We start from the raw sequence: 27,750 nt of genomic DNA, 5'->3' as shown, positions 1-27,750 counted from the left end.
TCTGGATGCTTTGCCATAAAACTAGCAAGAACATGGGAAAGGTCCAATGTAAAAGCCAGAATATATTTTGCTGAAAATAGGAATATGTGTGTGCCTTCCAGAGACTGTGCTCCCTGAGGGAGACCCGCACAGTCCGTTAGGACATAGACAGGAACAAGAGGTAAGGAAGGGCTTCACTTAGTAGAAAACTAGCAGCATCATTTGGCTCCCTGGGGCATCCCCCAGGGTCCTCATCAAGAAGCCTCTCCGTAGGGGGAGGGTCGTGCCTGGTCAGCACAGCTATAACTCATCCATGATGGCAAGCAAATCATCGCCCTTGCTGGCACTCCGCCTTGGCTGGTCCAAGATCTCAAACTCCCCCATGATCCGAGCCAGCTCTTCATTCGTCTGCTGGTCCTGTGAGAGAAATGAGAGGTGGAAGGGAATGAGGAGGCTGTGTGGGCACCATGGCCTCTTTGTGCAGTTGGTAGTTAATTTTCCCACCACTGTGAGGCATTTCAGTTCCTCACCTGTTTGTCAGAATAGGGACTACATTACGTGCTGATTAGAGAGGAGAAGGGAGGGCCTTTGAAGTTCAATGTTAGTATAAGACGAGGAGGGGAATGAGATTTGACTTGTGTAACCCCGTGCACACACCTGAGTAGCTTGGATGTTGATAACTTCATAGAATAACTCTTCTGGCCTGGTTAGCGCTGCCTGTCTGCACAAGATGGTAGAGAAATGGGTCAAAGGTTAGGGTTTTCTCCCTGCTATTGTGGCAAACTGGCCCTTGATAATTTGGCAACCAACTTTTTCTGCCTCCCCTTCCGCCCTTTCCATTCAACTTTCTACCCTGTCCCCAACCAGTGCACCCTACCCTACGCTCCAAGAAGTCCTTTTATGTCTCTGTGCCTTTGCATATACTACTGCCAAGGACGTTTTTCCCCTTCCTCTGCTTGGCAAACTCCAAGACCCAGCTCAGTGGCCAACTCCTTCAATCCGCGGGCGCAAAGTCAAGCTGCCGTGTCCTCCACTGGAGTGTTTATGACATGGTGCTCGAGTGACTTGTGCACGTGTTCATGCTCCTACGACACTGGGAGTGCCTGAGGACAGGTCCCAGGTCTTCCGCTCCATCTGTGGGTCCCCACACATACCACAGTACCTGCCACTTCAGTGGAGAGGGAAATAGAAGGCAGCCCCCATCCCAAATATTTGGTTGCGAGGAGCATCACATGAGACAATGAAGGCAGAGGTGCTCTGTAAACTGTAAAGCGCTGCGTCAGTCTCAGTGAATTGCCACCACTATTGGTTCTGGGGGAGACTGATCCCAAAGATATCATGCTCCAATCTCCTTCTGGTTTCTTAACAGTCTTTTGTTAACATGATTACCTTGACTTCCAATTCTCTCATTGAGTTGTGCTTTGCTAAATGAAACATTAGAACTATTTTTTGAATGAATCCACACAGTTCAGGCTATTTAATACTGGTGGATTCTTCTTTAACTAGGTTATTGAGTTTGCTGGTATTTCATTTGTGATCTTTACATCTGTGTTTGTAAGTGTCTTTGGTTTATAACAGTCATTTTTCGGTTCTTATCACACTTAGGATTTTTATATAGGTCTTTAAAGAAACGGGCTGAAAACATACTCTTCCTCTTCATCAGTGGTGAAGAGATTCAACCGGAATCCTGGCTCAGGGCCACTGGGTTTCTTAATCTCCACGCCTCCTATCAGCCTGGCCAAGAGATTCAGCTCTTCTTTAGCAAGAGGGTTTGGAGCAATGCTTTCCTACAGGAACAATTTCATGATTTTTAGCCACATGAAGGTGATCACATTTTCTGCTGAGACCCCAGAGCCCCGGGGTGGTATTATAAAACAAGGCAAAACGATAACAGTTTAAGTTACTGCTGGGAAGGACTGGGTCCAAATGAAACATAGAAAACAGGCTTAACCAAGAGAGAAATAACCTGTGTCAGAAGCAGAGGGACTCCAACAAGGCACAAACCAGAGATTCTCAAGATGAGGGGAAGGCCCCAGGGATCCCCGTTCTCCTCAAATTACCTTCTTCCTTGAAGGAGAAGAACGTTGCTTCTCCTTCAGGCAATCTAGTTCCCCCAGCCTTTACAAGTAGCCTGGCTGGAGGCTCCAGGTCCAAGGGCACTCATTCCATGGGAGCGACCACACTGCGCTCAGGTGGTCACTGTGAACAACCCCTCCCCCCATCCCCCCACCGTATCCCTTCCATCCTGTGGCTCCCACTCACACTGCCTGCTCCCACTGCAGCCTTCCCCCCTCCTCCTAACCGGCTCTCTCTAACCCAGCCTTTCCCTGCTTTGCCTCTTGAATCAGGCCCCATGTCCCTGCCCAGGCGAATCTCTGGCCACTGCTGCTATCATGTTATGATCTAGCCATGTGGGAGAGAGGTGCCTCCCCGCTCTCCCCAACACTATGCCTCTGGGTGCCTTTGCTCATGCTGTCACCTGGGTTTGTATGCCTGTTTCTCCCTCTGGGCTATTTAGTATCTTCTTCACTCTACAGCCTTGCTTGAATGTCGCCTCCGCTGAAAAGACTTCTTTTTTTTTTTTTTTTTTTTGCGGTACGCGGGCCTCTCACTGTTGTGGCCTCTCCCGCTGCGGAGCACAGGCTCCGGACACGCAGGCTCAGCGGCCATGGCTCACGGGCCCAGCTGCTCCGCGGCATGTGGGATCCTTCCCTGCATTGTCAGGCGGACTCTCAACCACTGCGCCACCAGGGAAGCCCTGAAAAGACTTCTTGTTCCCTGTCCCCCGCTCCCACCCGCTGGACAGGACACGTGTTCTGACACAGCTCTTTACTCAGAATGCTCAGCGAGCGTCTTCCGTCTTCCGCCGTGTTGTAGTTATTTGTTCCATCACCGTCTTTATAAGGCCCTCAGGATGGGACCACATCTAAGCCAGCTCTGTGTCCTGGGAACCCAGCCCATAGACGTAGTTCAGTAAATGTTTACAGAATAACTGAATATTCCATGATTTGTCCTATAGCTAGCTGGTAGCTAGTTCAGTGAAAATTTGTACAACAGAATTCAGAGAACCAAAAACCCCATTTTGAACTTAGCTTCCACGTCATTACACAGGGAAGCATTGAAAAGGGATGTTTTAAGGATCAGAATACACACAAGTGCTAAACTCAGCAACCACGGACCTCGTAGCACGGGTACAATGCTATTTCACATGTCCTGGCGTGTGGTTCCTGCTTAATTATGGTGGTGGAGCCAAGCTTAAAATTACCTAATTATTCAGATCACTGGAAGTCTCCATGAGAAACTGTAATTAAAAACCTGTGTGATGGGGACTTCCCTGGTGGTACAGTGGTTAAGAATCCGCCTGCCAATGCAGGGGACACGGGTTCGAGCCCTGGTCCGGGAAGATCCCACATGCCACGGAGCAACTAAGCCCGTGCGCCACAACTACTGAGCCTGCGCTCTAGAGCCCGCGAGCCACAACTACTGAGCCCATGTGCCACAACTACTGAAGCCCGTGTGCCTAGAGCCCGTGCTCCACAACAAGAGAAGCCACCGCAATGAGAAGCCCATGCACCTCAATGAGAGTAGCCCCCGCTCGCTGCAACTGGAGAAAGCCCGCGCACAGCAACGAAGACCCAACGCAGCCAAAAATAAATAAATAAATAAATAAATAAATAAATAAAATTAAAAAACAAAAAACCTGTGTACTGGTAAGGCGGAATGGAGAAGATTGCAAACAATGAGGGAAATGTTGGCCAGCTCTGAAATCTAGAGATCCCTCCCTCTCCCCGTCCAGACTCTTGTATCTAGAAATAAGCTATGAAGATAAACAAGGGAGGCAGAAGCTTACCTGTGTCTGTGCAGCTAAGTTCTCTGATGCTCCAGACATATGGGTTTCCACGGGCCGGTTCACACTGTACCTGGTGGCAACAGAAAACCACGAAAACATTGTCCAGCCCTTTTACCCTGACTTCCTTCTAACTCATAAATATAGTGCATAGTTTTTATTCTGAGGCATTAAAAAGTGTCCAGAAAGGCGCTGGGAATACAGAATACAACTAAGTGGGTGTCAACCACTCAAATTTTGCTTCTTCCCCAAAGAAAATTTCTGGGAAGCTGTGTGGAAATGTTTTCTCTGGCAAAGTAATGTGTACCGCTGAAAAAAACGTGATCGGTACATGAAGGCCAGGCCCTTTTGGATCGCCACTGCAACAAAGGTTTTGGCTAGTTCTCTTGCATGGCTATTTAAAATTATTTATCTTTTCAACTTGTTAAGTTACCTTATGTTGGGAAATCTGAGGTGTCCTTTGGAAACATCGGGGCTCTGCATGCTTTGTATCTAAGGGGAAATTCCTCCAACTGTCAGCAGGGATTTTTCATAGCAGAAGTCAAGCTGGTTTTTTAAGTGAAGGGACCTCCGTTGGACTTGAATTCATTTGGGGAAGGAGGAATCTGCTTACATATTAGTTCCCAGTTTCAGGACTCGGTCTCCATAGAGTTCAAAAGACCCTTCTTTGTGGGCAGCGACATAGCTCCCGCCGTGCTTGAATTCTGCCTTCCTCACTTCTTCGCCTTTGCTGTTGAACGTTCTACAATACAAAGTACGACCTGATGACGTGTTCTCCAAGCTTGGAGAGTCCCAGAGGCTTCTTTAATCTTGGTACTATGGGACCATAAGGGAATTCACGCACTGCTTCAAGATAAAGATGCTGGTTGATGTAATGATAGTAGTATAATAATACTAATAATATTTACATTATTATGTAAATATGTTTTTACATATTATGTAAATATGAGTACATGTTATGTGCCGGGTGCTGTGTAACACTTTGGAGCATTTACAGTATTATCTTTTTTTTTTTTTTTTTACAGTATTATCTTATTCATCCTCACAGTAAACACTCAATAGATGAAGAAATAAATCCTGGTGAAATGGGTGGTTTGCTTCAAGTGTCTGCGAGGTGACAAGCTGGGATTGAACCTCACCTCCTCACTGCTGTGCTTAACTGAAGAAAAGGAGGGGCCCCAGCAGGGCTGCATTCTACGTGGTGGCCCACATACTGGTTTCCCAGCACCCCAAACGTTGGTCTCACAATTACTGTTGAGAATTCACCTGATGAGTCCGGGAACTTTGGTTCCCCAGGGAAGAGGCCCAGACACTGGCAACACAAAGCGGCCGTTGGAATTCTGAACTTTGTCCTTTAGAAATATGGACACCTGGGGAAAAAAATACTTATTGTCATTTTTCCTGGTATATTTCCATAGACATATGCATTCTGAGGATGGAAAGTGTGTAAGGGCTTAAGAATGCTACCTAAGAGAGAAAAACTCACCATAACTAACACCTGCAGAGGTGTAGCGTTTTCACACAGAACTTCTTTGGCGCCACACATCAAATCTTCCTGGTGAGTAGTGCTACCCCTGCCTTAAAGATGAGGAGGCTGAGGTCCACAGAGTGAAATTGCCCAAAGAGAACAATAAGAGACAGGACCAGGATTCAAAACCAAGGTTGACACCAAATGCCACACCCATTCCTTGGTCCCTTGCAAACTTTCTATACAGCTGTGAGGCTTGAGCTATAGGAACCTCATTATCTCCGTTTTACAGTTGAGGAATTGGTGGCTCAGAGGTTAAGACACTTCCTCTAGGCCAGCCAGCTCATAAGGGGCAGGGCTGAGGATTCAAACCCTTGTGTTTCTGACTCCAAGCTCTCAGCTAGGTGCTGGACCGGTAGATCCAGCTGGCATTAGAGTCTGAAGGTCTTCTCTGTGCCTGAAAACCCTACATGATGCTTACTTCTACTCCTTGCTTTGTGCGCCCTGTATTCAGGCCTTGGGCAGGTTAAATCCCATCAAGATTGTAGCAGTTAATCAATTTTATTGGGGAGTTCCCTGCCTGTCCAGTGGTTAGAACTCGGTGCTTTCACTGCTGTGGCCTGGGTTCAATCCCTGGTTGGGGAGCTAAGATCCCGCAAGCTGCGCAGCACCGCCAAAAAAAAAAAAAAAAAAAAAATAATCAGTTTTATTGGAGCTTAGCTTCCTCATCTGTAAAGTGAGATACATTTGAAGGTCCCTTGAAACTCTAAAATTCTACAAGATTTCATTAGTAATATCATCAAGAATAAGCACCTACTGCATGCAAGGCAGTGAAAGTGCCAAGTGGTAAGGATTTGTATGCCGGCAGTTTGGCCTGCCGATGTTAGACTGCCTGGGCTCACACCTCAGCTGGGCCTCTCCTTGGCTCTGGGTTTTTTGGTAAGTTACACCACCTTTCTCTTTGGTAAACTGGGGATAATAACAGAACCTATTCAATGGGTTAGTTGACCACTATGTCAGATAATGAACAAAAAGCACTTATCACAGAGCCTGACACATAGTAAGTGCTCAATAAGAGATAACTAATATTCTCAGTATCACAGTCTAATTGGGCACAGGACACAGCATAGAATGGAAAAACGACGACACTATAAAACACGATATGCTGAATGGAATATGCAAATGAGCCCACTGAGGAGAATGACCACAGGCAGAGGGGGTGGGTAGGTGCAACTGCGGGTTTGGAGCTGGGCCTGGAGGAGGAAGGTGGGTGTGAAGACACTTCAGAAGCAGAGATGGGCAGGCGCAAGGCATGTTTTGGGGAAAATGTGCACACTGGGTTGGTTGGAGAGTTTGGCTTTAAGGAATTTTTAACCTTGAGACTCTGTGACCAAGGGATATGAAAATAAGCATGGAGAAGGAAAATTTTGAGAGAGAAGTGAGACCATATGTAGGTACTGGACTCTCTGTTAGCTAATTCTAACAGGGTTGACTATGTCATAGATCTGAAATGTACAAATTTAAGTCAACTGTGTGTTTGACCTGAGAATCTGTCCTTGGCTGGATGGGACTTTTGGGTCTGCCTGCTTGCCCAGCCCCTCTGCTGGCCCTCAGCTGTAGGTGTGACTCTCGCGTGCCCTGTTCCTCTCACTCCACCCTTTTTATTCCGAGGTGATCTCATCTACACCCATACGCCAGTATTCACCTCTGTGCTGATGGCTCCCAGATCTGGAGCTTCCACTCAGTCTTCCTGGGCATCTGACCCATCTACCCCATTTCCTATTAAACGTGTCCACCTATGGGTTCCATGGGATGCACCTCCAATTCACCCTGCTCAGAACAGGGCTCAAGCTGTCTTCCCTAACCTGATCCCAGTGAATGACACCATCAGGTCACCAAGTCAGCAGTATGAGTTCCCTGCCCACCACCTTCCCATGGCCTTTCAGTCGCCAAGCCTGCCCACCTGGTGATCACTTCTGTGTCTGGCCCCTCCTCTCTACCCTGCTCCCTAGTGCAGACCTTCATCACCTCCAGCCTGGCCACTGCAGAGCCTCCACACTGGTCTCCCTGCCTCCGCTCTCATCTGTGTTTCATCCATCCTCCACTTGGCTGTTAGAGAGACTCTTCTAAACTCCTATCTGACCGTGTCCCTCTCCTGCTTCACTGGCTCTCTGCTGCCTGGCAGATAATGTCCAGTTGACCCTTGTTCCTCTCCATAGCCACGTTCCTCCCTGAACCCTGTGTTCTCGCCATACTCGATTGCTTGCAGCCTTCTGGCCCCCTGCACCAATGACACCAGGTGGTTACATGCCTGTGCCTTTACTGAGATGGTGTCCTCTTAACCCCTCCTCCTGTTTTCCCATGGTCCTGGTGAAAACCTATTTCTTTTCTTTCTTTCTTTTTGTGGCCACACCACATGGCTTGTGGGATCTTAGTTCCCCAAACAGGGATCAAATCCGGGCCCACTGCAGTGGAAGCGTGGAGTCCTAACCATTGGACCGCCAGGGCCCCCAAACCTATTTCTTTTAAAAGCTATTGGATCCGCTATGAAGACTCCCTGATGCTCTTGGGTAGAGGTGGCCATGGCCCACATTGTGTCCTCTCTCTTCACACTCTTCTGGGTCAGAACCAAATGTACCCAAGGTACTTAGTGCACTTTCCCTTCTCTGATGAGGTCCTGAAGGCAGGACCCACGTTTCCTATGGAAAGAGGGAATGAAGGTCACGGAGCTGTGGGGCTGGAGTGCTGGATGAGACATCTCCATGAGCACCCACATTCCACAGGATGATGGTAGGAGTCAGGTGGCCAAGAGGAAGTGAGCCAGGGATGTAAATGCTTGGTGAATGTGGGTGAGTGACTTGGCAGTCGGTTTCAGCAGTGAGGGATGAGTGCAGGGCTTTGGACGGTGTAATGGTTGCTGGACTGGCCTTACAAGAGGAGGGCTAAGTTTGTGAGGGCAGGAAAATAATGATCGGAAGGTGAGGGGGAGAAGCTGGCAGAATGCCGACTCTGCTTCTCACATCCTGCCTGTGGATGAGGGAGAATGACCAGCCTCCTTCAGGTGGCCAGAAGACTTCGCATACCGTCTCTCTGCTGTATGCCGACGATTCCCACATTTACGTCTCCAGCTTGGCACTCTCCTCTGAGCTCCAGGATTAGGTATTCAACTACCTACTTGACTCTGCTACTTGGAGAGCAAATCCAATTTAAATAGAATTGATTATTTTTTCTACTCAAATACACTTCCCTTCAGTCCTTCCCCCACTCAGAAAATGGCACCAGCCACTTAGGGGTTTTTCTTTCTTCTTCTTTCCCTCATTCCCCACATCCAAACTCTTAGTAAATCTTACTGGCCCTGCCCTGAAGGTATATTCCATACGTGTCTCCACCTAATCCAAGTGCTTTCATTTTTACCTAGATTTTGTAACTGCTGTCCTACCCTCTACCCTTGTCCCATTTAATTCATCTTCCAGACACAAATCATGTTACCACTCACCTTAAGATGCTCCAGATCTTTGCTTTACTCTTAGAATAAACTCCTTTACTAGGGTCTAAAGCTAAGTCAACTTAGGTAGGTAGGTACCAGTTTATTCATGACTGGCATCTCTTCTGATTAGTTAGTGCCCATGCTGCACAGGTTGTTAACTTTATTTTAAATATCACCCCTGCGTAGATATCCTCCATCCTCATTAGCTTTCGCTCTGTCCAAGGAGAATATCATGCTTTTTCCTACCTAATGGCATTTGAACTAGCTGTCCCTTCAGGTTAGATGCTCTCCCCTGAGATCTTTGTTATTACACTCTCAACTGAAATATCTGTCCTCAGAAAGGCTGTCTTTGCCTCTATCGTCTACGAATGTACTGTCCAGTATGGTAGCTACCAGTTAAGCATGACTATTTAAATTAAATCAATAATTCAGTTTCTCTGTCGAACTAGCCATATTTCAAGTACTCAACAACCACATGTGGCTAGTGGCTCTCATATTGGACAGCACAGATACAGAACATTTCCATCACCGACAGGAAGCTCTGTTGGACAGTGCTGGTCTAAGGCAACATCCTGTCCCAGTTGCCTTCTATAACTGTACTGTATATGGCCACCTTCCTAAGAGTTATCAGAGCCATAACACGATTTACGTGTCCTCCTTGTCTCTACCTACTAGCACAGAACCTCCTCAGGGCAGGGCCTCTGCCTTGTTCACTTCTGTATCTCAGGACTGAAAACTGCCTGGTGTAGAGTAGGCACTCAATACGTATTTGTTAGACGGATTAGGTTTCCAGGGATGAACTATTTCCAAGTGGAGTGGATAACAGAGTGGAGGTGTAAGGACCATGCTGTGAAGAGGCGAAGATGGAGTTATGTTTTCCAACAACGGGAAGAGGGGGAGCACAGGAAGAAAGTCCATGATAGAAGATGCACGTGTGGGAAGGAGCATTCGGAAGAGGGTGGGTGACCTGAGGGCCCACCTTTTAGGAGGCAACTCTGGAGGGGCTCTGGAGAGCTGAAGGGGGCTGGGACTTGAGACGGTTGTACATAACTGCTCAGGACTCCAAATGGAATCCATCTTTGTGCAGCTTCTGGGGCCTGGGGCACAGGTCAGGCCTTGACCATACTAAGCCCACTTCACGTTGTTTTGTGATATCACAGAAAGCTTTGGACATTAGGATGAGGAGTCTTGCATTTGCTTTGGTTAAACAATGAGCAAGGGAGTTTTCAGAGCTGTGTTTTCTTGATTTAGTTAGTTTTGCTAAAAAAATCTAAAAACTATGAAGATTGTTTTGAACACAGAATCTGTATAGGCAATCATAAATTGCAGCTGAGCAGAAATACCATTAAAGACCAGATTTGGAAAAGCAGCCAGATGTTACAGATCAGTGGCTGAGTAATGTCAGGATATGTGATTCCTATTTCTCTTGATAAACATTCTGATGTTTCATTGCCTGCCCATTTAGCAATTAAAGCTTAATATATTTTGTGGTTTAATATATTTTAATGATTTTGTTATAGACTTATTATTAGGCAAGTCTTTTTATCATAATGAATTTTATCTTGCCAGAATTGAGAAATCAATGTGGCTGCTTATATTACTACAGTCCATAAAATAATGTCCAAATATGCAGTCTTGACAGCCATATGATGCAGAGTTTTTAATATTTAAAGCAATGCAAAACTTAATCTTATTTGTACTTTCATATTTTAAGTTTTAATTGATGACTATTAGAGATCTTAATTTATATTGATGTTATTATTGCTCCATCCATAGCAAATGAAATTATTCATGGGGGTTAAAAATAAAATTGCCCTCAGCGTTGAAATCTATTTGTCTTTCCCTGTCCATAGGAGGGAAATAACAATCAGGTTCTAAGCATATTCTATTTCTTCTTTTTTTTGAATTTTATTTTGTGACTATGTTACACATGCAAATATACAAAATTTAAAAGGTTCAAAGGGTGGGAATTCCCTGGCGGTCCAGTGGTTAGAATTCTGTGCTTCCAATGCAGGGGGTACAAGTTCGATCCCTGGTCGGGGAACTAAGATCCCACAAGCCGTGTGGCACGGCCAAAAAAAAAAAAAAAAAAAAAGGTTCAAAGGGTACACGAGGGAAAGTCAGTCTCTCTTGTATCCCTATCCTCCATGCAGTTCCCCACTCCCAGGAGCCAACCACTGTGACCAGTTTCCTGTACATCCTTCCAGAAGCATTCTATAGTGTATACATATATATACAAGCAAATACATATATATTACATGTGATGGTTCACTTAATCCTCCTGAAAAACCCTAAATTAGGTACTCTCATTTCCATTTTTCAGATGACGAAACTAAGGCGCCAGGGAAGTAATTTGCCCAAGGTCATGGAGCTGTGCCGTAGGTGGGATTCAAGCACAGGAGTGCCCGACTCCTGAGCCTGGGCTCATACCACCCTCCCATACCAGTGTGTTAAATTCTGGGAAGGAACAAAGTCCTGTGCAAGAGAGACAGGCCCCACATTCAGAAGCTCAGAAATGTGTTTTTCAAAGTTAGGGTGTAGAATTGTCTGGAGGAGGCAGGGTCAACTGGGACGCAAGAGCCAACAAGAAGTATGAAGGCCTGAGCCGGGCTGGTGGTGACAGGTATGGAAAGGAGGGCGTGGAGAATGAAAAGGCAGACTCGATGGGCCTTAGAAGCAATTAGTAGATCAGAGAAGGGAACTCAAAGGTGTGATGCTCTGGTCCTGAGCCGAGTGAGTGAGGGAATGGTGGCGCTCTGAAAAGAAACCAGGAAGTTGGGCAGGACTTGAATTGTGGAGACTAGTTTAGCTATAGACATTAGGTTGTGGGCATGGGGGAGTGTCTCAGCAAGCAGGTGGAGATGTGGGTCTGGACGGCAGGGCTGGGGCAAGGGTTGGGTAGAGGTTGTAGGAGTCATAGGTGGAAGGGTGGAAGCCAAAGTGGGGAGGAAAGCGATTCCTCATGAGCAGGGGGTGGGTAGAGGCAGAAGGGGGAAGGTTTGGAGACAGGAGGAGGGGGAGGAAAGAGTGAAAGGCAGAGAGACGGGAGAGGTAAGGGAAGGCCAGGACAGTATGCTGCCAGGAAACTCCATGCAAGGTGACAGTTTCATGCAGCAGGAGGGCAGCCTCCTGACAGCTCAGACACTGGAGAAGTCAAGATGATAAAGGCTCGAGAAAAGCTTTTGGAATTGAGATCAGGCTGGTGGCCTGGGAAAGCAAGGGAAGAAGCCATATTTTAAAGAAACACATAAGGTAACTGGGAGGGAACGGTGGCATCACTGTCTTCCTTGGTCCATTGAAAAACTGCTGAGGTTTGTTATGAGCATGGAGCCAAACACCGAGGATGTTGCTAACTGGGCAGAATCCCAGCCTTGTCTGCCCTGAAGACTTGCACCCTGTCTCCCCAGGACAGCAGCGGCAGGGTGCTCCCAGGCCGCCCACTCACTCACCCTGATGTGCAGGTCCTGGAAGAAGGTGAGGAGCATCTGCCGGATCAGCTGGAACTCCCCCGCAGAGAGACCCCCGTATATCTGCAGAGGCAAAGCAGATAGAAGCATTCCACCTTCAGAAGTGAGATGGAGAGTGCAGACAGGCAGGGGTGGGTGGGCGCCCAGGGATGGGAGCCAGAGAGCAAGGAGAGGACTCAGCTGCTGGGCAGGCGGGGCAGGAGGGCCAGCACTGCACCCTCGCCTGTGGGACAAGCCCCACGGTGGCACACCGAGCAGCATGCACTTTACCTCCCCTGTTCCCCAAGATTCTATAGAACATCCACCACCAACTCCCTTTCAGAAAAGTTAGGAGAGAACAGCTATGCTCTGTATCGTTGCTTCTCCAATTATGAAGGCAACAGTGAGAGGGTATAAGATGATAATGTCTCTTGTGTTTCCAAAACGGATACCTGTAGATTTTGAGAGTTTTCTGGGAGAGGCAGGTTTTGTCATTCCTCACCCTGTTCTCTTTGTCATAGAATCTGCCTGTCCTTAACAGAGGAATGAGAACGGGTATTGGGGCTGAGGGGTGATAAACTGACGATACGCTTACTTCAGTCAGCTGCTGGAAAGTCTCATCCACTTGATGCAGGATGGTTGGGGAGTCTTGGATGAATCCCTTGATGGCATCTAAATGATTGAAAGTGACCAGCAACACATCCTTGGGACGAGGACACAGCAATACTTGATATTTGAAAGCCATTGTCATCAGGTCATAGAGCTGCCAACCCATACATGAATAAAAGAAACAGGACCATAAAGGCAGACATCAGAACCTCAAACAATGATTCAGTCGGCACTTACCGGAAACCAATTCTGGGCTTATCATGCAGCTCAGTGACCATATCTAGTCATCACTCAAACCAAGACACTGTTGAGAGTAAAAAGGGGTGATAGTAATAATTAAGCTGGGACAACAGGAGTAAACCAGGATATTCCTGGGCAAACCAGGATTTCTGGCCAGCTTACATGTATTGTTGATGGAATACACATGAAACAGTACGGGCAGCTGGGGGGCCCTGGACAAGGTGCTGGACGTGGAGAATGAAAACCCAAATTCAAGCCCTCCATGCTGCTGACTTGTTGGATGGCCCTGGCCAAGTCTCTTCGCCTCTCTAAGCCTGAGTTTTCTCATGTGTAAAAAATATTCCTGGGACTCCCCTGGTGGTCCAGTGATTAAGAAACCTCCTTCCAATGCAGGGGACACGGGTTTGATCCCTAGTTGGGGAACTAAGATCCCACATGCCACGGGGCAACTAAGCCTGCATGCCAGATCTACTGAGTCCGTGCACTCTAGAGCCCATGTGCCACAGCTAGAGAGCCCGTGTACCACAACTACTGAGCCTGCGTGCTCTGGAGCCCGCACGCCACAACTACAGAGCCCGTGCGCCACAACTACTGAGCCTGTGTGCCACAACTACTGAGCCCGTGTGCTCTGGAGCCTGTGCGTCACAACTAGAGAGCCCATGTGCTGCAGCTACCGAGCCCGTGTGCTCTGGAGCCTGCACGCCACAACCAGAGAGCCCGGGCACTGCAACTACTGAGCCTGCACTCTCTGGAGCCCGCACGCTCTGGAGCCCACGCATCACAACCGCTGAGCTCGTGTGCTCTAGAGCCCGAGTGCCACAACTAGAGAGAAGCCCACGTGCTGCAACGAAGATCCTACATGCCGCAACTAAGACCCGATACAGCCAAATAGATAAATAAATATTAAAAAAACCTCCCTAATTTCCCAACATTGCAGAACAGCTGAGAGGAGTAAATGAGAAAACACATGTGAAAGTGGCAAGAATGAAGTTCCACGACTGTATGAGATGAAAAATGAAACTTAGTAAGAGATCAACAAGCCCCAAGTATGGTATGACCACCCATGAAGATCAGAGGTGAGACACTGGTGAGGACCAAAGTGGTCACGATAGGCTTTGTGGAAGAACTGGGCCTGCTACAGACTCAAGGCAAGGTTCCAGCTGGCTGAGGGAGGGGAAAGGCATTCTAGTGGAGGGGAACAGCATGTGTGAGGGTCTGGAGGCAGCCATACCCATGCTATTTTCCTGGGAGAAAGAGGAGAGCAGCCTGATTGGAGGGGATGGTTTGTGTTTGGGGTGGTGGGAAATACAGGTGGGTACGGCAAGGTTGGAATATTAGAGGTTTTAGAAAGATGGACAAGATAATTTAGACTCGATGTCGTAGGAATTAGGGGGCTACTGAAATGCTCTGTGCTGATGTGATAAAAGTAGTAATTAAGTGAGTTTGGTGACTCTGGCCATGATGAGATGCGAGAGAAGGGAGAGACTGGAGTGGGGAGGATTAGCTGGTGCCTGGCTCCTAAGAGGGTGGCAATAACATCTACTGATTGCATGAATGAAAAAAATTTTGTTGGAGTGACCCAGATGGAAGGCCTGGAATAAAGATGGTGGGGATGGATAAGGAAGGGAAAAGAAGAGCAGGTGACACTCAGGAGGAAAGCTGTCAGCACCTGGTGCTTGCCTGACTGGATTCGGGAGATGATCTGAGGGCTGTCCAAAAGGACCACAGCATTTCCAACTTAGTGCCTGGGAGATACATGATGCTACGACGGAGGCAGGGGAGTTTGGGAGAGAAGGTATGGACACATCTGAGGTGCGCTTGGGAATTAAACTACAGCTACCTGAGTGCTGTGTGAGCATGTGGATATGCATGGCCTCAACTGATCTCCTTTAATTTCACAAGAACTCTATGAGGTACGTATTATCCCAAGTTTAAAAATGAAGAAGCTTGCCTAATTTCACATAGCTGGTACTTAGTAGTAGGGTGAGATTTGAAACTAAAGACGGTCAGATCCTGAAGCACGTGCTAGAACCCTCTACACAATCCCCTTTCTCCAACATGCAGATAAACATCTTGCTTAGAAAGTGGCATACAGCAGGAGCAGCCTGGTGTGTGTGTGCGTGCACACACGCAGGCGTGTCTGATACTAAAGATGTAGACTTAAGACTCTCCGTCATCATCATCAAACATTAAGTACCTGGGACATCCCTGGTGGTGCACTGGTTAAGAATCCACCTGCCAATGCAGGGGACATGGGTTCGATCCCTGGTCCAGGAAGATCCCACATGCCGCGGACCAACTAAGCCCGTGAGCCACAACTAGTGAAGCCTGTGCGCCTAGAGCCCGTGCTCTGCAACAAGAGAAGCCACCGCAGTGAGAAGCCTGCACACCGCAACGAAGAGGAACCCCCGCTCGCTGCATCTAGAGAAAGCCCGCACGCAGCATTTAGAGAAAGCCCGCATGCAGCAACGAAGACCCAATGCAGCCATAAATAAACAAACAAATAAATAAATTTATAAAAAACAAAAAACATTAAGTACCTGTTGTGTACAGGGCACTTTGCTAGGAATAAAGGATAAAAACAGGTATAGGATGAAGAAATTAAAGTTCAGATGAGTTATTCAGTCAATTGCGTCTCAGAGCTATTGGTAGAAAGAAGACTTGAACCCAGGTTTTTTTATTCCAAGTTCTGTGTCCTTTCTCAGTGGAAACCTAAACTTTCTTAAAGGCAGAGGGAGAGGAACAAGCAGAGAAGAGAAGATACCGAACATTTATTGAACATCTATGTGCCAGGCCTTCTAGTGTCATTATATCTATGTTTCTCACTTAATCTTCCCACTAACTGATGAAGTAGCTGTTATTATCCCCATTTTATAGATGAGAAAACGGAGGCTCAGGGAAAGAAAGTAACTTTCTAAAGGTAAGTGGCAGAAGGTAAGAGGGCATAGTTCAAGGCAGCCTGTCTCTCTGAGGTTTCCAGGTAACAGCAATGAGACAGTCCTCGTGATTTATAAAAATTCACATAATGAAGGGACTTGAAAAGGAATTATTATTATCATTATTTTACAAACTAACTGAAGTCCATGTATTATTCAGATTTTATTAGTTTACCCTAATGTCTTATTTCTGTTCCAGGATCGCACATTATATTTAGTCATCATGTCTCCTCAGGCTCCTTTTGGCTGTAACAGTTTCTCTGGCTTTCCTTGTTTTTGGTGGCCTTGACAGCTTTGACGACTGGTCAGGTATTTTGTAACATGACCCCCGAATGATATTTTTTTTTTTTTTTTTTTTGCTGTACGCGGGCCTCTCACTGCTGTGGCCTCTCCCGCTGCGGAGCACAGGCTCCGGACACACAGGCTCCGCAGCCATGGCTCGCGGGCCCAGCCGCTGCGCGGCACGTGGGATCCTCCGGGATAGGGGCACGAACCCGTGTCCCCTGCATCGGCAGGCGGACTCTCAACCACTGCGCCACCAGGGAAGCCCTCGAATGATATTTGTCTGATGTTTTTTTCATGATCAGCCTGGGGTTGTGGGTTTTTGGGGGGAAGATCACAGAGGCAAAGTGTTACCCTCATCACATCAAATCAGGGTACCACCCCGTGGCTTATCACTGTCGATGTTACCACCTGGTTGAGGTAATATTTGCCATGTTTTTCCACTGAGAAGTTAGCTGTTTTCCCCCTCCTTTCCATACTGTCTTCTTTGGAAGGAAGTCACCAAGTGCAGCCACATTCAAGCAGTGGGGAGTTATGCTCTCTATCGCTGAGGGCAGAGTATCTATATAAGTGTTTGGAATTCTTATGAACAGGAGATTTATCTATTTTCTGCCATTATTTATTGGGAATTATTCCTTTTAAAATCAGAGTACCCAAAAATTGGTTTCGCAAAGAAACAGATATGTATATATTATAAATATTGGGTTGGTCAAAAAGTTCATTTGGGTTTTTCTGTAACATCTTACGGAAAAGCCCAAACGAACTTTTTGGCCAACCCAATAAAGACTGAGCAGTTTTTTTTTTTTTTTTTTTTTTTTTTGCGGTACGTGGGCCTCTCACTGTTGTGGCCTCTCCCGTTGCGGAGCACAGGCTCTGGACGCGCAGGCTCAGCGGCCATGGCTCACGGGCCCAGCCGCTCCGCGGCATGTGGGATCTTCCCGGACCGGGGCACAAACCCGTGTCTCCTGCATCAGCAGGCGGACTCTCAACCACTGCGCCACCAGGGAAGCCCAAGACTGAGCAGTTTTGAATTTGCTTTAAAAAAAAAATGCCCGGGGGCTTCCCTGGTGGCACAGTGGTTGAGAATCTGCCTGCTAATGCTGGGGACACGGGTTCAAGCCCTGGTCTGGGAGGATCCCACATGCCACGGAGCAACTAGGCCCGTGAGCCATAACTACTGAGCCTGCGCTCTGCAACAAGAGAGGCCACGATAGTGAGAGGCCCGCGCACCACGATGAAGAGTGGCCCTCGCTTGCTACAACTAGAGAAAGCCCTCGCACAGAAATGAAGACCCAACACAGCAAAAATAAATAAAAAATAAATTAATAAACTCCTACCCCAAACATCTTCTTAAAAAAAAAAAAAAGCCTGGTTTGCAGAGCTGAGCTTTGTTAAGGAAGAAGCAGAATTAAAGCTTTTAGGGTTGGGTGCTTGTATTGGGTTAAGGTGTTCCTAAACATGGACATGCAAATCAGCACACTCTTTGGGTGACATAATGGAATAAACAACACAGGGGTTGGTGCAGATGACTTCTGAGGTCCTTCCCAACTTGAAACTCAAGAACAACCCATGTTTACATGTGCCTGTCTTTTGCCGGGCACCACTGCATACGTCATCTCATTTGACTCCAGTCTGTGATCATCCACAAGAAATGCAGCCCAGGGGACAGAGGCAGCTGTCTGCTCACCTTATCCATGCTGGCCTGGTTTAGTCTCATGATGGAGGCGTGAGCCAGGCGGTCGTAGACTGTCCTCAGGGCCTTCTTGGAGTAGAGCTCTTGGGGTTTGAACAATTCCTCCATAAACTTTCGATTGAACATGGTTGAGATGATGTCATTCAGAACTGGAGAGACAAGAGAAGATGCAGCTGAGCAAGGTACTGGCGGAAGCTTTATTCAGGAAATGCTCCCCGTGTACGAATGGAATGCAGGAGCTGGGCCTATGTAGAGTGGGGATGTGGATGTGGATGTGTTTGGTGAGATCTGCTCCCTGGAGAGAAACCACACAGGTGTCCCAGTAGAAAGCAGGGTCAGGAGTGCTTTATGAGACCATCTCAGGGCAAACATACATGTGACAATGTACAAATATGCTGTGCTTCAACGGTTACAAACCACTTTTACATACATTGTCTCACTTGGTGATAGGGGATAAGTTTCTTCTTTCTTTAAAATAGATTCCTATTAGAATCTTTAAAAAAGATTCTTTTCGATTAGAGTTCTACCTTAAAATGAGAAACAGCATTATGCTGTTTTGTTTGTTTGTTTAGCAAGTCTATAACATTTTTACTTAAAATTAAATTTTATAAAAATGGGACCTATAATGGTAATTGACTCTTTTTTTTTCTTTATTTTTTTTGCAAAACAGTTTACAAAAATAGACAAGTCTACCCACTGGTTAGAGATTAAAACTTTTCTAATGTTTCTATAAGATATGTACTTCAGATAAACACCATTTTAGGATGCCTTAATTTCTATATATGATCTATAATATTGATATTATACTGTAGTGATATGTCTCATACTGTTGTTCAGATGGAAAATGTCCATACGGTGAGAATAAAAGGTCCTAAGGCATGTGCAAACCAAAGTTTCTATAATTCTAGTTTTTCATTCACTCATTCATTTAGATATTTTGTGCTACTCAAATAACATTAGTTGAGGGCTAGGAAAACCCTTTGGTACAAGAAATAAGAACAGGTATGGTTGAACACAGATTATTCTTAATTAAGCCAGATATATCCCTGCCTAAAGGTGAGTGTATATGGATGCTGAGACGATACATTCGTAGTAATTAAAATTTGAAAGAAAACTGGTTACTTAACATAATTATACAAAATCAATGATCAAACGTGGGTGATTATTGCTGAAAGATACAGACGCCTCTTTCTCACACAGGGGACACACCAGGTGACTGGCTGTGGCCTTGTATCTTGGACAGTGAAGGCAAGGTCATGATATCGGGCACCCTGTCAACCTGTAAGTAACTGATAGACGTACACTGAGGGCTCAGGCCAGAATTTTAAAGTATCTCAAAGAGCAGTTCTGGGGAGAACGGGGAGCTGAGGGCTAGTCGTACTTAAATCTTAAATGGAAGGGCTACAGAGAGAGGGGAGAGGGGGAAGGGAAACACCTCCCTCCCCACTCCCCCATCAGACACAAAAGAACCAACTGACTCTGACTCCTTCCAGAAGTGTTGAACTCACACTTGACCTTTGGATTTTACTCTATACTCCATCCCATTAGTGAGGAAGAATCAGATCCATTACCAACACAGGGCATCCCTCACACTGGACAGTTCCAACCCAGCGCAGCTTACCCTCGATGTGCACTAACATTTCCCCATTGTCTCCCTAGAGACAGATGAACTCTTCTGGGTTTGCCTCAAGCACAGCCTTTTTGCCTTTGACCTAACCAAGCAAGGACCTGCAATAAATTGGGCTTTCTGAAATTTTTCTTACCACAGCCTATATAACATGTAGAACTTGCAAGGAAATAGCTACAAATGGAAAGACACATATAAAGCCTCAGAAGAGAGAATCTGAAGAATTTTCTATAGGTGTATGTAGGCCAGGGAGAAGTGCCAAAGAGGAAGAATTCAAGTTAAAGAATCACATCAGCTCTGATTATGTTCACGCTTACAAAGAGCTCCCATTCACCTAGGGCTGAAATATGTCCCTAGGGTCTTTGAGCCTTTAGCAGAATCTAGGAAAATAGCTTAGACTCAAATAAATCAGCTCTAAAGGAAAGAAAATCCCAAGGTGATTGTTAGCCACTCTGGCAAAGTAAAAAGCAAAATGAAGCCTTTCCCCTGGGGAAGTGAATAAGCTATGTATCACCATGGCTCCTTGCACAAGAACTTCCAGAAAGTCCTCCTGCTGGAAAGAGAGTACAACAGACCCTGTCCCTGTGGGCAGAGCAGTGAACACAAATGTCCCCAAGAGGAAATGGCAGTTTTACGGTTGGGCCCTGGCACCCAGAGAGCCCACCTTTCACTTAATTCTTTGGAAAGAGCTTGGGGGCACAAATTAACATGCTTATATCTCACAGTGTGCTTCACCTGGCACTTGGTTGAGGTAGGCCTGCTGAGTACCAGACACTGACATAAACATCAGGGCACAAAGAGGAAGTAACCTTTGTCCCTGCCCAAGAGTAGCAGCCCACACCGCATTCAAGTTAAACCTGAGAAATAGTTTTAACCTGATCTGTCAGTTGGTGCTGGTGTTAGTTTCTGGCACTCTCATGAGCTCTGCATTCTTTCATGAGGCAGGAATGTGCTAGCAGCCAGATTTCATCAGGAGACTAAAGCCAGGGAGTGGGGTGGTTTTTCACAGGTGCACTGGAAGGGTCAATAACTGAGTTCTTAACATAACAGGCTTCTAATCCCGGGTTCAGATTATGAAGTCAGTTTCTGCTTATTATTTTTGGACGCTTTAGTTAAGATAAATTCCAGTGATTCAATTACTTACACGAAGAGTCTTCAAAATCCACACTTCTCACCTGAAGTTCTGCCGTGCGTCAAGAGGTGGGCCAAAAATTGCTCAAGAGAAGTGGTGAAAGATGGTTGTGAAATATTATAAAAGAGTATCAACCACGTCGATTGGGCTTTTCTTTGAGCCTGGCCTGATGAAATAATTCTCTTGATGAAAGCAACTGAGTTTTTATCAGCTACCTCTGCTGTAAATTTTATTGTTTATGGGAACATACAACTTGGAACCAAGGGTAAAACAGAGAAGCTACTACTTCTGGATGATTACCATGTTTTGAAGCCTTATTATGTTCCAGGTACTGGGCTTAGAACTTTCCATGCATTATCTCATTTAAACCCCAGGACAACTCTGAATTATTATCCAATTCTGTCAAGGGGGAAAAGTGAGCCTTAGAAAGGTTAAAGTCCAAGATCACACAGCAGACGGTGGACTTGAAATTAGAATGGGGTTGTTTGATTTTAATGCTTGTGCTCTTAAATATTATACACATTATCTCCTCAGCATACTTGGTGTGGGGAGAGCACTTAAAATATCGAGGACATTGGCTATGACGTGGGTAAACTATACCCAAATGTCAAATGATGGAAGATATTCGTGACAGTTAAAGGTGAGAAAGGCTAAGGTTTTATTCTGAGGAATTGACAACTTTTTCAGGTTTGCTGCTAGTTGTAGGTGAAGAGGAAACTGAAGATTTGGCATGATAAGGCCATACTGCATGCGTGTCATGCCTTCTGCATGCAATCCTGGCGGCCATGCAGCCATAAGCTTCCATTATTCTCGGTTGTTCAACAGTTATCTCCGTGTGCTAAGCAGAACAGCTCTTAGGCTACACGATGCTATCACAGAATTGTTTTAAGGATGAGTAAATAGGACAGCCTATCCAGAAATATAGCTACTGCTCCAGCTATCCTTGCAAAGCTTGGAACTGATGAAAAGGGACAAATACCTCAGGTGCAATATGGTCCTTTGGCCAATGTTCCCTTGGTTTTCATCTTCCACTCTGTATTTATTTAAGTAAAAGATTCAAATGTATAACCGATGTCTCAGCTAAAGAGAAACTCACACCTATTCTTTTATTTGGAAATATTTAGAGTGGTCCCACTTTAAGCCCCGCTGATGAAGGACTGGGTGAACCTGTGGATGCAGACTGAATACATGCAGCCCCGAAATAGCATACCTCGTTTTCTGTCCACCTCTGTCCATTCATCTACATGAAGCATATAAAAAGAAAACACCAGTTCATGAAGCAAGAACGTTATTTTCAATGAGGCTTTAAAAATACCAATTCCAATTACCTGGCTTATGAAACTTTATTTTTCATGTTTGCATTAATGTTTAATGCAAATGCTCTGCCTTCCATTTGAAACTCTTAAAAGGATGATGGTTAAACAACAAGTTCCAAAAAAGCCCTAGGGAGGCTGTATCTTACAGAGGGTGGCTTAGGAGGAGAGGAAGCTCAGGAGGACTAGCTACCGTGGGGTTTATCTTGAAAGGCTCAAGAAGTCATCCCCTCTAACACTCTGAAAATACACATCATTCAATACAAGGCTTTTAAAAACACTAACTTCCACAAGGAAGAATAATCCCAAGAACAGGGAGAGAAAGGATTTTCTTTCTTCACAACCAGATTTTCTTATTACTGTAAGATTTCGCTTTCTAGAGTACAGACAGAACCGCTCAAATTAAAAAACTTGAAATGTGAATTAATAGGGGAAAAAAGTCTATTTGTTTCTGATTTACTTTTTATAGAGAGAGGCATGACTTCCATGTAAAAAGAGGGAAATAACGATGGGGCCACTGTAGAGAAAGCTCCTGAGGACAAAGGTAGTCAGGGAGATGCCAAGAAGAGACCAAATAAGGAAAAATGTACTTGGCTAGAGAAATCTGTGAGAATCAAGACCCTTTAGGGGTTGAGACCTGGCTCTACCACTTACTAGCTAGATAACTTCAAACAGCTTGTTAAACCTCAGTTTCTTCATCTGTGAAAGGGGAATGATAACTGCACCTACCTTGTAGGGTTGTTGTGGGCATGAAACAGACACGTCAGGCACTTAGCTGGCTTCTCTCCTAATTCTGCTTTCTCTGCTGGAGAACTTTGGACACCACCCATAAAGAATGGTGATTTTTTTTTCCTTAATTTTTTGGGAGAGATTTCAATCTAGAGAAACCACCCACAGATAAACAGAGTTCTACACACATCCACATTTCAAAAACATTTTGTATTTTGGTGTAGTTTGGAAACATTTGCACTAGATTGTTTGAGAGGTGATTTCTGAGGTTATAAGCAAAGCATATATGTGCCTTCAGTACACAATACCAACAGCTTCGAAGAGATTGGCCTGAAAGCACAGCCAGTGCCATGTCCTAACTAACTGCAAAGGGTTCCCACTGCAATGTCAGACTCCTTTGGGAAAATTCATCATCTTTCTCCCACAAGAGTCGCAGGGTTTAGGAGAGAAGACACTGGGGAAGCAGCACCAAGAGTCTGGCCTCCTTAAAGCAGATGCTGGCTTCTTTGGCATAATGTCCGCATCTTCTATCATTTCGTGGCATTTATTTTACAGGCGGTCTTGCCTGATAGGCTTGTGGGAATTCAGAGAGATTCAGCTGCAACCCTCTTGAAGGTGTGTTTGGGAACAGAGGGGCTCACCTACCCTAAGGGACAGTGATTACCTGCTGCTGACAAAACAGAGCTGGCGAACACATGCCCAGGGCTACCAGGCATCCCTGCAGGCAGTGACAATCAGCTCCAGCAGAGGTCTCTGTCGTACTGTGTGCTCCTGGCCCCTTTCCTCCTGAGGATCCGGGGAAGGTAAAGGATGCCCTGTTTTTCTATTATTTCTCCAGATGACTTGTTTGTGACAATTCCACTTTACTTATATTTTGAGTGGGAGGTAGGCCCAAGGATATCCAGAGCTGCCTGTTAAATTGGAACTAGAAACATAAAAACAGAACCTCACAGCATTTGGTTGCTCAGTACTACACTGTGATCTGCGCATCTTGGGAAAATCACTTAATGGCTCCATGCCCCAGTTTCCCCTTGTCAACTGAGGAACGTAGACAAAATGTAAGAGGGTCTTACTGATGAGTATCTTTAAGAGGGTGGGAGTGAGGCAAAGGCAGCTTTTATTATTCTCGCAATTGCTTAAACATGGGACCGCATTCAATACGCAACACTCAAAAGTTGCCCCACAGAGAGAGCACTTCCTTTCTGTTGAATGCTAAACTAGAGGCTGCACTGGGGGGAAAACTGCAAGATCTGCGCTGGCCTTGTGGGAGCAGGATGGCCTCCAGGAGACCAATTAGTTGTATAAGGCAGTGAAAACATCTAGAAGAAATACGATTTCCATTCAAAGCTTCAATGAGGACTAGTTTACCGTGTCTGGTGTTTTATAGGCCTCTGTGCAGGGGCATTTGTCACAGAGGCCCCTGCTCCTGCAGCTACACCAACTCTAAGTGGTGGAAGAGATGAGTGTTTCTCGATGTTTTGAATCCCGCACTCTCTGCCCTGCTTTCTTGCTCTGTCTTCTGCAGGTCCTCATCAACCAACTACTTTCCGTCATTTCTTTTATAAAATCAGTGGTTATACTGGGTTTTTCTTCAAACCTCTCTGTCTCCTCCCAATCTTCCAGTCCCCTCCCCACCCCACTCCCCCCACAAAGATTCTGACACAGTCCCCTCGGGTATGGAAGTACAGGGCAGCAGTTAAGGATACGGGTGAAGAGTATGAGCTCTGGAGTCTGATGACCTGGGTTCAAATCCTTTACTCTTCCTCTTACCAGCTATGTAACCCTGGGCAAATTAGCCTACTTTCTCCATCTGTAAAATGGGGACAGGAGTATTACCTATATGGTAAGATAGTTGTGGGGACTAAGGTGTTCAGAGACGTCTATGGTACATGGTAAGTGCTTAATAAATGTTTGTTGGGGCTTCCCTGGTGGCGCAGTGGTTAAGAATCTGCCTGCCAATGCAGGGGACACCGGTTCGAGCCCTGGTCTGGGAAGATCTCACATGCCGCGGGGTAACTGAGCCTGTGCACCACAACTACTGAGCCTGTACTCTAGAGCCCGCGAGACACACCTACTGAGCCCGCGTGCCACAACTACTGAGCCCACGCACCTAGAGCCCGTGTTCCGCAATGAGAAGCCCGCGCACTGCAATGAAGAGTAGCCCCCGCTCGCCGCAACTAGAGAAAGCCCACGTGCAGCAACGAAGCCCCAACGCAGTCAAAAAAATAAAATAAATAAAATAAATAAATTTACAAAATGTTTGTTGTTGTTGTATTAGGAAGACATATCCCCCAGGTTTAGAAGCAGTTACTGGACAGACTGATCAAAAGCCCTACTTCCAGTGAATGTGCAGAAGGGCTGCATCAGGCTCCACCCAGCATCTCACATGGCATCTGACACTCAACCCAACTGTGGAAGGAATGAGTGTGTGAAGGTGAATTACGAAAGGTGGCTGAAACTCCCTGAAGCTGTATCTAGCAAACCCAGAAGGACTGCAGCTCCTGAACACAAAGGAAGCCAGTCCCCTAGTACTCACAGGGTCTTGCCCAGACTGCCTCCTGAAAGACCCGCATCTGCTACTCATTGGGTTAAACGTGTTAAATACATGACCTCATTCGATCGTTACAAATTCATTGTAAGGTGCATATTATTATTCCCCTTTTATGGAGAAAGAAACAGGCTTATAGAGGTTACACTCCAAGGTCACACAACTAGTTAAATGGCAAAACTGGAATTGGGACCCATATCTGTATGACTCCAGAGAGCATGCTCTTAACTGCTAATTTACACTGCCTTCCAAGATGCAGACTACCAGTCCAAGAACTACCTGTCAGCTCACTAGTGCCAATAGCCCAGAAGAAATCACATAACATAGTGCCAAGGAAAACAGAACCCTCTTGAGGAAGAAATGGCAATGTCATACAAAACAGCAGTTCAACAAACATTTACTGAGCACTGATTTATTCTGTTGTAGGCATTATGCTAGGTGCTGGAATACAAAGATGAAAAAGACAATCACACGGGGGAGACAGACGCATATACAGACCATTTCAGTATAATGTGGCCAGCGATAAGGTGGAGAGGGACACACTGGGGTGCTATGGGAGTATGCGCAGGCCCTTTCCCATGCGGAGATGAGAGGGAGATGGTTCTTAAGCTGAATAATGCAGGATGCAAGGGGATAACTAGCATGGAAATGAGAGGTGTGGGGTAGAATGGGAATTACTAGCATGCAAACACGAATGAACATGCTTTAAATGGAGACCTACAAGCAGTAGGAGGCAGGCAGTGGTGAAAGGTGGGACTGCAGAGGTGGACAGAGGTCAGATCAGGAAGGGCCCTGAAATGTCCTGCCAAGGACTTGGCCTCCATCCAGACAGCAGTGGAAAGCTGACAAAGGGTTTCAAGTAGCAGGAAGTATGGACGGATTTGCAGTTTAGAAAACTCACTGGCAGCAGTGTACAGAATGAATGGCGGAGGTATGCTATAGGGAGTTCTTTTATCTCTTTATGCATGGACTTGGACTCAGTTGCACAGATACAGTAGTGAATATCTGAATATGTATGCTTAACATCTGAATTTGTATGTTTAACATCAATGGAGCATACAGAGACTGTTGGAGAGAATAAATGTTTTAACCAGCGGCTATGTCAGTTACCTTTATACCAACTTTTCTTCCGCTACCTTGAAATATAATATCTCCTTCATAGTTAATCCAGGAAACTTGGTGAAAACAGTTGTTGGTTGAGAAGAGGGGGAAAAAGGGAGAGAAAAGGGGTGGCAGAGAGTTCTGGGTGGCCATTCCTCTGGGGTTAGATGTGCTGTGCATGGGAGGCACATTTTGCACTTTAGAAGCTCTCATCTCATTACTTCCACAGTTGCATTCTCTCCAAACAATTGGGAAGGGAAAAGATTTACAACTTGTCTTCTATCTTCTTATTTATCTATGTTACTTCAGAACCTCACCTTTCGAGAAATAGCTTCTGAAGTTAGCAAGACTGGCCTCCAGTTTATGAAGGAGGCTACCACACAGAGGAATGGAGGCTCAGAAGCTTCCCTGGGGGGAAAGAGGATGCTCGGACTAGCAGAGTGTGCCGCCAGGTCGTGGGCCACTGGGACTCCCACATTTGGGAGGGACCGGTTGTCAAGAGAGATTGGGAAATCATCTCCAATTTAAGGGGATGAGTAAATGGCGGGGGGGTCAGGTTCCCTAGTAATATCCAACGGGGGTATTAAATCCCTCTGCGGTGAAACGATCTTTTGGGGACTTTGCTCATGAGGGGCTCTGCCTGGATAGGGCTGTGGGTTGTGAAAGAGGTCCCTGGCTACGAGAGAGCAGGGTGCAGGGTTGTTGGTCAGTCTGTAAAGGGGCCTGGCTGGGGAGCTCTGGCTGCGAGAGCGGGGGCGGGGGCTGGCTGTGCGGGCCTGGTCCCTCTCACCTTTTTGGGCCTTGTCTCCCGGGATGTTCTGGGCTCGCAGCCGCTGATCCAGGATGTAAAGCATCTCCCCACCCAGGTTCAAGAAGAGCAGCGGTAGCGTCCGCACCGACATGGTGCCGGAAGCGAGCGCAGCTGGTACAGAGCCCGGAGGTTTGGTAGCCAGAGGCCTGGAGGCCCGTCAGACGCATCCTCGAAGCCCGGTTGCTAGGCAACACGGCGGACGGCAAAGAAGAGCCAATCAACAGGCCGCTTGTTGGGAGGCGCCCGGGGGCGGACGCGTATTGGGCGGGGCGGCGAAGACCTACAGGGTAGATTGGTCCGAGCCGGAGGTGGGAGCGGCGTGGGCCTTAGTTCTGGAGCGCGGGTTTTGAGTTTCTTGAACCCCGACGGATGGGTGAGTACCCGGCAGGGCTGGCGGCCCGGCTTCTTTCACGCGGTCACCCTCACCCCGCCGGGCCGCGTGCTCACGTGCCCACGTGCCCACGTGCCCACGTGCCCACGTGCCCCTGAACCAGGAAAACCC

At 46.5% G+C, this 27,750-nt stretch overlaps 1 protein-coding gene across 1 annotated transcript; it reads right to left on the bottom strand.

Annotated features, from left to right (window-relative positions):
- Positions 1–42: 42 nt before the first annotated feature.
- On the bottom strand, positions 43–27,398 carry OSCP1 (organic solute carrier partner 1). Its single transcript, XM_081225852.1, has 10 exons — positions 27,228–27,398; positions 17,982–18,136; positions 12,823–12,990; positions 12,231–12,311; positions 5,093–5,196; positions 4,440–4,568; positions 3,830–3,899; positions 1,627–1,766; positions 637–700; positions 43–396 (listed from the first exon to the last, which is right to left on the bottom strand). The coding sequence occupies exons 1-10, from the start codon at positions 27,337–27,339 to the stop codon at positions 280–282; spliced, it is 1,140 nt and encodes a 379-aa protein (XP_081081978.1). The 5' UTR covers positions 27,340–27,398; the 3' UTR covers positions 43–279.
- Between the last annotated feature and the right edge of the window lie 352 nt (positions 27,399–27,750).

Source organism: Mesoplodon bidens (genome assembly GCF_964165515.1).
Source record: "Mesoplodon bidens genome assembly, chromosome: 2".
Classification (NCBI taxonomy): domain Eukaryota; kingdom Metazoa; phylum Chordata; class Mammalia; order Artiodactyla; family Ziphiidae; genus Mesoplodon; species Mesoplodon bidens.
The sequence above is the reverse complement of the archived record's forward strand: the minus strand, read 5'-3'. Positions and strand labels throughout refer to the sequence as shown.

Bases quoted from the DNA above. Each gene is read 5' to 3' on its own strand.
- OSCP1 (XM_081225852.1), bottom strand. From the start codon at position 27,339: ATGTCGGTGCGGACGCTACCGCTGCTCTTCTTGAACCTGGGTGGGGAG. The intron at 12,312-12,822 runs GTAAGCGTATCG...TTGCCTCTGCAG, and splicing joins CTTTCCAGCAGCTGACTGAA to ATATACGGGGGTCTCTCTGC. The intron at 1,767-3,829 runs GTAAGCTTCTGC...TTGTTCCTGTAG, and splicing joins ACTTAGCTGCACAGACACAG to GAAAGCATTGCTCCAAACCC.